The following is an 11,051-nucleotide window of genomic DNA, read 5'->3' as shown; positions in this document are numbered from 1 at the left end:
AATCAAGTTATTACATCTTAAAAATGCTTAGACTAAATGAGGGCCCTTCCCCCAGGCACCCAACCCTAAAAAGACTGCCAAGAAATGCCAAGCAGCCTACATGTGAGATACCTGGGCCCATGTCCAGGCGGGCCGGCTGGGCACACGTACCAGGCCCACGTGTTGCTTCTGAGGGTGTTTTTACCCCAAATGCCCTAAAACTTATTTTTAAACTTCAATAACTCAGCAACTTTGACATTTTTCTATCAGGTATAAAAAAAAATGATTGGACCATAACATGCAGCTGCTTGCTAAATTGCTCCTGCTTTTTTAAAAAAAAATTTTTAACTCCATTTCGTGTTATATAACTACAAAAGAAAAGAACTAAACCAGTAAGCAATATTTTTGAGAAACTAATATGACGTTCAGATCATTTAAAACACAGTGATTTTCCTCTTTCACAAACTGGCTACATTTCCTTTTCTTTAAGGTACTTTTCTATAAGGTACTAATACTAGGATGTTACCACAGAATAACTTTTATGATAAATATTGGTGAATAACTGATCTTGGGAAAATACATCTCATGGTGAGAAGAAATGTCTCTCTTCTCTAGTAATTTAGCTGCAATTATTATGTTTTTGAGGTACATACTAGATGCTTCTCTACACAGAAAATTTACCTTTTCTTTTCCAACAGGTTTGGCTACAAATGTAGAGAAAGCCACACTAACAAGTTTCTCCGTGCCAGTGAACATGTCCTGTACTGTCACCTTGATACTGATCTAAGAGGAAAAGAAAAATAAAGAAAGAAGATTTCAGTCATCCAGATAACAGATTAGATTACAGCTTTCAAAATTCAGTTATGCACTCCATCATTCTTGTCTTTTGTTTTTAAAATGAAACTAGCATCTTTACTTTTAAGCGATACCGTTCTTTCAATGACGTTCTATAAAATTGGACAAATAACTTTTTTTCTGACTAGAGAAAATATATATTAACCATGGAAAATTTAAAAAATTTGAGTATCTAGAGTAAATATTATTAGTCATCCCATCTCCCAGAGATAGTACTTATTAACCTTTAGGTGAATTTTCTTGCAGTTTTTAAAGAATATGTGTATATATGTATATATGTATATATATATGAAATGTATATGTATGTGTATATCTCTGTGTGTGTATACACACATAAAATTATAGTATATTATATATATGTGTGTATTTCATATATATATATATGAAATGTATATGTATGTGTATATCTCTGTGTGTGTATACACACATAAAATTATATATGTATATATGTATATATATATGAAATGTATATGTATGTGTATATCTCTGTGTGTGTATACACACATAAAATTATATATTGTATTTATAACTTTATATTCTAATTTTTTAAAATTTGGGATTACAGGATAAGCATTTTCTAATTCTATTATTAATAAATATGCTTTTGAAAACAAGGTATTAATGACTGCCAGATAGCCTATAAGAGAGATATTCCATAACTTCTTTCAACCTCTGGTCTCTGAGTTTTATAACCAAGATAACATGGACAGAATTGCATCATGTTATCTGCAGCTTTGTTTCCTTGTTTTATTCTTCAGGAGTAGTAAGAAGGCGGCTGAGACACTTTGTGGTGATACTACAGTGGGCTGGATTTCCCCTGTGTGAAGAACTCTGAGGCTCAGCTCCTCAGGACTGCACTCTGCAGAAGTGTTGGTAAACTCTGGAACTTGTGCTTAGGTTGTTGGCTAATAAACACTTTCCCCACAAATCTCAGATAAGTAATATTATCTTCTTGGAATAATGGGCAACCTCAGTCATGTTTGTTCAGCACTCTGTTATCAACAATAAAGAATATCTTATCTACATCTTCACCATGTACATCATGTACAAAATATAATCAATAATCCATGATTCATTTTAAGTCACTTAATTTATAAGTACAAATTAGCATTTGTATTGTACATCCTAAATTAACTAGATAGTGATTAACCAAATTTAAATCATCTATTCCCAGTCCCCTACAACCCTCAACCCCACACAGCTTTCCACTTTAAAAGAAATAGGCAAATGAAAAATAAAATAAAATATCTAAGTAAAGACAAAGCAAGTTCTGAATACTGTCTTCTATTAAAACAGTTAACTTAGTTATGTCTGACGACAAAATGTCTCAAAAACATATGCCAGAGGGAATTTCATTCCAAAGTATGGTCAGAAAGGGGAAACCTAATTTAGCTGATCTGAAGAACCAGCAATAAAGGAGATCAAAGCAGCTGAAATGTGTGAGGCAGAGTATCAGAGAAAAGAGAGCTACAAAAAGAAAGAATTCCATAAACATGCATATGAGTCCACTTGAGTCACTGGGTTGATACCAATCTGCGCATGCATAGGGTGAAACCTTACAAGGTCATACAAGGACAGCTTCTGAGGAACAATTACTGGGAAGCTGTGACATAGACAATTCAAGGAGCTCACACAGCTGGAAATCTTTTGAGTTCTCTCTAGCCAGACCTCACTGAATACACAGCACATTCATAGGACCATAGAAAACACTAATTAGAAGAGGGACTAAATTAGATCTAGAGTAAAGTCTATTCTGGATCTGTGACAGAAGAGCTAGAAATGGATCTTTAAAGGCTCAAACTAATCTGCAAGTAACAACATCTTCCTGCAAGGAAAAGTTGGACACGTTGTTTAAAGAAATATAACAAAAACCAGCACTAAATAATGTAAAATTCACAATGTGAATTTTTTTATTTCGTCCAATAAAAAATTATTAGACATAAGAAAATTATTAGGTGCAAGATAATAGAAATAGAACAACAAATGACAGAAATGATGAAATTAACAATAAGGACATTAAAACAGCAATTATATATGTGCAACATGAGCTCAAGAATGTCCAACAGGAGTCAGCAAATATCTTCTCAAAGAGCAAGTCTAGATAGTAAATATTTTAAGCTTTGTGGCCATATGGACTCTCTCACAACTACTCAACTCTGTCAATATAGTGTGGCGGCAGCATAGGAAAAACAGAAGTGGTACAGTGTGTAGCTGTGTTCCAATAAACTTTCTTTATAAAAACAGGTAGCTGGTCCACAGTTTTCTGACTCATAATATAGAAAAAAAAAGAGAACATAATGAAGAGAAAAATAAAAATATAAAAAATACCCAAAATGGGACTTTCTGAGATGAAAAATATAATATCTGAAATAAAAATAAACCAGATAAGATTAAAATGAGATTAGATAATACAGAAAAAAGGATTAGTGACACTGAAGAGAATGAAAGAAGCTGTATAAAATGTAGCATGGACAGAAAAAAAGATTCAATAAAAAGGACCAGAGTATCAGTGACCTGTGGGACACTAAAAAACAGTCTAAAATTCTAAAATCCAAAAGAAGAAAGATCACAGAGTTTAGAGAAAGTGTTTGATGATATATCAGTTGAAAAAATCCCAAATTTATTAGAAACTATAAATCCATAGATCTAGTAGCTCAAAAAAAAAACCCCAAGCAGACTAAATGTGAAAAAAAAATCACAAGGCACATCATACTATAGTTGCTGAAAACCAGTAACAAAAAACTATTAAAAACAGTCAAAGAAAAAGAATACATGTTAAAAAGAGTAAAGGCAAGAATAAGAGAAAACTTCTCAGAGAACTATGCATGCCAGAAGATAATGAAGACATCTCTTCAAAGTACTGTGTGGAACAACAAGAAATTTTATGTCCAACTCAAATACCAGAATGTGCATATTACGCTAATATTGACTTCTTCATCGCAGGTGTGTGTTGAGCACAGCAAAGAATCTGAGCTACAGGAGTAAAGGGCATTGCACCTTCTTCATAAGTTAAAATCAGTCTGGGAAGCCAGCTGCTACGTTGAGAGTAGCCCTAATGGAGGTCAACATAGTGAGGAACTTCAGTTGGAACTTCCTGCCAAAAGCCATGTGAATGAGCTTGGATGTGGATTCTCCAGCCCCAGTCAAGCCTTCAGATGACTGCAGCCCCCTCCAGTAACCTGAGTGTAACCTCCTGAGAGTTCTGGGATCACCCAGCTAAGCTGCTTCCAGATTCCTGACTCTCAGAAACTGTACAACATAATAAATGTTTATTGCTTTGAGCCACTAAAATAAATAAATAAATAAATAAGTACTGTGTGGGTCAGGAAAGGGGAGGGTAGAATACTGTCAAGCTAGAATTCCATATCTAATAAAAGTATCTTTCAAACATGAAGGCGAAACAAAGACATTTTCACACAAACAAAAGTTGAAAAAATTCATCCCCAGCAGATTTATACTACAGGAAATGACAAGGAATATCTTCAGACAGAAGGAAAATGATTCAGACAGGTGAAAATTTGGAGATACTCAGAGGAATGAAGAGTACCAGAAATGGCAAGTATCTGGGTAGATATAAAATATATTTTTCTCATTTTTAGTCTTTTAAAAGGATGATTTAAAGCAAAAATAACAACAACGTATGGTGGGGTTTATAACATGGAAAACAGATTAACCTTTTAACAGGTAAAAGGTATGACAATAATAGCACAAAGCATAGGACATGGGAAGGGAAATAAAATGCTGTAAGATTATTACACCATACTTAAAGGGGTATAATATTATTTGAAGGCAGACTCAGATGAGTTATGTATGCATATTGTCAACTCCATAACAAACACTAAAGAAACACCAAAACAAGTATGTATGGTTAAAACAGCAACAGGCGACATAAAATGGATTACTAAAAATTACTCCACTGACTCTAAAAAATGCAGGAAAAGATGAGGGAAAAGGAAAAATGAACAGAAAGAGATAAATAGAAAACAAATAGCCAGATGATAGGACATAAAATGGATTACTAAAAATTACTCCACTGACTCTAAAAAATGCAGGAAGAGATGAGGGAAAAGGAAAAATGAACAGAAAGAGATAAATAGAAAACAAATAGCCAGATGATAGATTTGAACTGATAGATAATTACATTAAATGTAAGTAGTTTAAACACTTCAATTTGAAGGCAGAGATTGTAGACTAGATAAAAAGCAACATCTAAACATACACTGTCTGTAAGAAACCCACTCAAGTATACAAATAAAGACAGGTCAAAAGAAAAAGAATGGGAATAAATAATGTGAACACTAATCAAAAGAAAGCTGGTGTGGCTAAATTAATGCAGACAAAGTAGATTTCAAAGCAAAAAACAAAGATAAAAAGGTAAATTTCATAATGATAACAGTGTCAAGTCATCAAGAAGACTTAATAATTTTAAGTGTGTTTATATCTAATAACAGAGCTTCCAAACACATGAAGCAAATACTGATAGAGCTGAAAGGAAAGATATACTAGTCTATAATTATAGATGGACACCTCCTCATTACTCCTTTTAGTAACTGACAGAGTAAGAAGACCAAAAAATCAGTAAGAATATAGAAGACCTGAACACGCTATGAACCAAATTTGGCTAATTGACATCTATAGAATACTTTACTCACCATAATACACAGAATACACAGAATACATAAGCAGAATACACAGTCTTTTCAAGTACATGTGGAACACTCACCAAGATAGTCCATATTCTGGGTCATAAAACAAGTCTCAATAAATTTAAAATAATTAAAATTATATAAATTATATTTTCTTCCTGCAAAAAATTAAATTTAAAATCAATAACATAAAGGTGTCTGGGGAGTCATCAAAGATTTGGCAGTTAAATCACGCACATCTAGATAGTCTGGAGGTCAAGGAAGAATTCACAAGGGATATGAGAACATATTTTGATGCAGGGAAACCTAATTCTCTGAAGAAAATTTATGGCTTTAAATGCTTATACTTGAAAAAGAGAGAAATTTAGTCAATTTCCTAGCTTCTTCTCTAAGACGCTAAAAAAAGAAAGGAAATTCAACACCAAATAAACAGAAGAATGGTAATAAATAGCAGAAATAAAAAACATCATGCTAAGTGAAAAAAACTAGACCAAAATTATTACATCTACTGTATGATTTCATTTATACAAAATTCAATAAACCTCAAGTAAGTAGATGAGAGGCTGTCAAGGGCTGGGCCTGAGGGAGCTGGCTGATTGTGAGGGGGCCCGAAGGAAATTTGTGTGCTGAATGGAGCGCTTTGTCTCTTTTACAATGGTGGTAGTCCAGCGTGAATGGAGCACTTTGTCTCTTTTACAATGGTGGTAGTCCAACCGTGTAACTGTGTCAGAGCTCATCAAAATGAATATTAAAAGGGGATCATTGTAATGTTGTACAGAAGAATGGTAATAAATAGCAGAAATAAAAAACATCACGCTAAGTGAAAAAAACTAGACCAAAATTATTACATCTACTGTATGATTTCATTTATACAAAATTCAATAAACCTCAAGTAAGTAGATGAGAGGCTGTCAAGGGCTGGGCCTGAGGGAGCTGGCTGATTGTGAGGGGGCCCGAAGGAAATTTGTGTGCTGAATGGAGCGCTTTGTCTCTTTTACAATGGTGGTAGTCCAGCCGTGTAACTGTGTCAGAGCTCATCAAAATGAATATTAAAAGGGGATCATTGTAATGTTGTAAATTATATCTCAATAAAACTAATTTTTAAAAAACATATTCTAGGCTGGCCGGTTAGCTCAGTTGGTTAGAGCACAGTGTTATTAACATGAAGGTCATGGGCTGGGATCCCCATACCAGCCAGCTGCCAAAAAATGAAAATAAAAATAAAAAACATATTCTAAGGACCCAAAACCCCACCCTGACATAATGTACTGTTACTGTAAATGGACCATTATTATCTGGTGAGACATCACATACCCCTGCAGGAGGGAAAAGACTTGTTAACAGAGGAATGAGAGAAGCCCCCAGAGGTGGGGCTGACACAGAGCGGGGTTCCTGCATGCTTTGGATTCAGAGTGAAGTCAGTCCTTTATTTCTGCTCAAGCAATTAGCAGAGGCAAGCCAGTTGAGGCCCGGATTTACTTTCCTTAGGACCAGAAATCTGTGCTTTCGAACTCACAGTTTTTATTTATTAATTTTTTTCTTAGCTTCTAGTCAAACTTCCTTTAGAAATTCTAGTCTGGCTCAAGGAATAGGAGAAAAAGGAAAAAAGAGGACCTTTCATCTAAGTTTGGGCTGACTGTAAAGGAGAGAGAGTGTCCCTCAGGAGACAGACCAAGCCAAGAGCTACTGTGTGGCAAAGGTCAAGAGCCCCACATTTGAGAAGTCAGGGTCCGGAAGCACTGTCAGGACCGTCACTGACAGAGCTCAGCTTTTTCACAAGGATTTCCTTTCTGCTTTCTTCAGGTGTTTATTTGGCAGAAAGTGACTACATCAGGGTAAAGCCATCACCATAGGCATGGTTATTGCCAAAATAGTTTTATTATAGGCTGAACTGTGTCCTGCAAATTCATAGGTTGAAGTCCTAATCCCCAGTGCTTCAGAATGTGGATTTATTTGGAAATAGGGTCATTGCAGAATTTACTAGTTGAGATGAGGCCATACCACAGGAAGGTGGGCTCCAGGTCCAATATGACTGACATCGTAATAAAAAGGGGAGATTTGGACACAGACACACATGCTGGGAGAACACGTGTGGAGATGAAGGCAAGAGATTGGGTAATGCAGCAAAAGCCAAGAAGTGCCAGACATTGCAGAAAACCACCAGAAGGAGGGGAAGAGGCCTGGAAGAGACTCTCCCTCACAGCCCTCACATGGAATCAGCCCTGCCAACACCTTGACTCCAGACTTCCAGCCTCCAGAACTGTGAGGCAATACAAAGAGGCCTGGAAGAGACTCTCCCTCACGGCCCTCACACGGAATCAGCCCTGCCAACACCTTGACTCCAGACTTCCAGCCTCCAGAACTGTGAGGCAATACGTTGTGTTGTTGAAGCTATGCAGTTTGTGGTACGTTGTTATGGCAGCCCTAGGAAATGAATACAAGTTCCTACATGTCTTTTGTGCCACTGACCAGCCTAGAAGTTGCCACATGAGATCCAGCAACTCCTTCCCTGCTAGTTTAACCTGGAGACTTCAAATCCTCTTGAGAATGTTGTATTCAAAAAGAAAACCAAGTGGATGCAGAAGATAAATCTTCTTAACTTGCTTTTTTCTTACTAAAGACTAGTTACTCTGCTTTTCAAAAACTAGTTAATTATTGGGCTAATTTCCACAGGGGGTTGGGGAGATGGGGGAAAGGGTGGTGAGGAGATGAAAAACAAGCAGAGTTAGAATACTAGTAGAGACAGAATAATTAAGGAGCAAAACCCACATGGCAAAGAACCAAGAGAGTGCCTGTGTCCCTTGTGGGTTTACTTTCTGTGTATCCTTCTAGGTAAACACAGTGCATTGTATCACAGTCGCAGGGTGGACTGGGAAACCCCTGCTCCTCATTATTTACCTGTGAGTCTGACTACAGAGTCAAGGGCCTTCTGAGATTCAGAATCTCATTAACTCCAGATATTATCCTAGGGCTCCTCCTCTGCCCTCTGTAAACAATGAAGAGATGGGAAAGAGTGCCTCTTACCTCCATGCTTGTGCTGAATGCTCTAGTAACTTTTGCTTGGATGGTTATAACTTGTCCAACTCTAGTTAAAAAAAGAACAAAACTCAGTATCCTAGCACATTTCATTTCAGACATAAAGATTTACTTTTATGCATGTGCCTTAAAACAGTTCTACTTTATCATGCTGGTAATGTTCAGGCATGTACAACTCAGGTTAATGATAACAGAAAAAGATAATACTTAAAAACAAATGCTGATCAACGTAAAGGACTCTTATGATGTCACCTGACTACCTCTATTTAAACAGAAAAGGCGTTTGCAAAGAGTGTTCCCCAAATCTGTCTCACTCCAAATCTGCAATAGATACTTTGACTATATAGCAGCTGTTTCCTCAAGGGAAGTTAAGACAAACTCACAAGCAAATCCATACAACTGATGTTCATTTTCAAATGTTAGTTAACAAATAAATGAATAAACAAACAGACAAACCAGCAAGCAAGCAAATTGATCAGCTTCACTAGGTTGACATGGGCCCTCAACGCTGCTGGATGGTCTGTTCACTCCCCACTATTATTGGAACTCTGATCATCCAACCTGAAGCTGTTCCAAAACTTCTGTGTTCAGGCCCTTCAGTCACCTCTGATCCCTTCACTTTAGCAGAAGGTAAGAGTCTGCCCATTATAAGCCCTTTCAATTTTTCTCCCTTCACGTTAAAATCAGACTACATTCTCAGTTCTCCTCGCTCTTGTGTTTCAGAGGAAGAAAGAGATTTCTTCAAGACCCAACCTCTTTCTTTCCCTGTGCCCCTCCCCCACTGCCCTTTCCTACCCCACACCATCGCCTGCTCAGTCAGCTCTGTCCTTTTTTTCACCTTCAGTCTTTGCCCTTTTCTGATGCTTTGCCAGTCTATTAAAATGTCCAAGACTTTTCCTTACTAAAAAACTTTTCTCTCAAGCTTGTTCTGTCTGAAGATAATTTTCTCTTCTTCATATTCAAACTTCCTAAAAGAAGATACTATTTCTATTCAGATGAATTAGTGTTTACACAACAACCAAATGATGAAATTTACCATTGTAGAGATACTTATTATAATTAATTATTCTTTTAGTAAAGGAAGGAGCAATTAAGAATCAGCTTATAGAAAGCCTTGCAAGTCTTATACACAGTACATCTAATGCCAAGAGCTATTTCTCAGCAAAATTGAGGCTGTAAATTTACACTTACAGTGTTCACTAAAAGTAAGACCTATGATCTTTTTTTTTACTAATTTATATTGGGTCGAAGGTTATTTATTTTATTAACAAACCAGATCACTGACTCTAAATGAATAAGCTCAGGTGCCACAAAAACACATCAGAATGAACCAACAAACCCAGGAGAAAGACGTGACGGGGCGATGCTGCTTACCTCGCTTTCTCCTTGAATTGTATGTCATCCACGGAGGCTGTAACACAGGAAACCCCAGCATGTTTCTCAGCTTCAAAAAATTAGTAAAGATGTGCTGCGTTAGAAGTTATGTTTGAATATTTCAGCAGAAGGGAAAAGGAGTAAAAGCTAAGTGGATTTATTTTAGTAAGTCATCCCCTCATTCATTACAGCACCACTGTGCTGCCCACACTTTCTGGATCATCTGGCTCAATAAGAGGTTCTCTGCTCTATAAGTTACATTTCTACTGCATGTAATCACTCTACTTTCTCCTAAATTTTAACTTATATGATCTTTTATTTGAGTAACACTCAGCACATCTAGCTATTTAAATAGCAATTTTAGTAAGTTGGTGCCAACTTTAAATATTTTGTCAGGTACTACTCTTCTTCTGTTTTAAAAACAAAGAATCGAAGCTATATCCATTTTTCCCATAGCCAATAGCTGAATATAGTTAAACAATTTAACCACTAAAAGCTCTGAGCAAGTGTGGGAGACCCTGAGATCATACCCCAAATCAGAGAGGAACTTCTCTGGGCATCAGAGAAATAGAGACAGCCACATAGTAGGTATTTAGTCAATATTTATTGTTATTACCAAATTTATACAAATATGGTGCTAACAATGTTGGAATACTGAGTAGGGTGAAGAGAGATTAGGGAGGAGTCTGGTTATTTCCATGTTTCATGTCTGTACCTAACTGGCCCAGAATTCTTTTTTTTTGATTGTTGGTTTTGCTTTATATAAAAATATCACAATTTATTCTCTTTGAGAAAGATTTTGACATGTGCTTCCGCCAAATTTGATTTTGAGAAAAAGCCCATTAAAACCCAAACAGATTGCATTGGATTTTTAAGTTTTAACCCCAGTTTAGTTTTGGAGGCTTCACTCCTGTTGTCACATTATGAAAAAGAAAGAGTCAGTAAATTATACTGAACTTATATTCCTTGTGTGTAATGGACAACTATAACTTCAATATATATTAATCGATAGTCTCAGGTAAAGAGAGGTGAGAAAACACTCTAGAGAGCAAGTGTTTCACACATTCCTCCCTATGATCTAATTCTGCAGAAAATAGGATATTCTTTTTTTTTTTTTGTCTTTTGTCTTTTTCCGTGTCCGGCAACGGATCACAACCCTCA

At 36.3% G+C, this 11,051-nt stretch overlaps 1 protein-coding gene across 1 annotated transcript in view; it reads right to left on the bottom strand.

Annotated features, from left to right (window-relative positions):
* Window positions 1–11,051, bottom strand: part of ACOT12 (acyl-CoA thioesterase 12) — a 50,104-nt gene that overhangs the window by 31,451 nt on the left and 7,602 nt on the right. The window contains exons 2-4 of the mRNA XM_008566612.1: window positions 9,891–9,960; window positions 8,505–8,565; window positions 661–762 (exon numbers count right to left, since the gene is read on the bottom strand). Coding sequence (XP_008564834.1) covers window positions 661–762; window positions 8,505–8,565; window positions 9,891–9,960 — 233 coding nt within the window. The remainder of the gene's footprint in view (window positions 1–660; window positions 763–8,504; window positions 8,566–9,890; window positions 9,961–11,051) is intronic.

The sequence above is a fragment of the Galeopterus variegatus genome, unplaced genomic scaffold, assembly GCF_000696425.1.
Source record: "Galeopterus variegatus unplaced genomic scaffold, G_variegatus-3.0.2 Scaffold254, whole genome shotgun sequence".
In the NCBI taxonomy this organism is placed as follows: Eukaryota; Metazoa; Chordata; class Mammalia; order Dermoptera; family Cynocephalidae; genus Galeopterus; species Galeopterus variegatus.
This window is presented reverse-complemented; position numbering and strand designations above follow the sequence as displayed.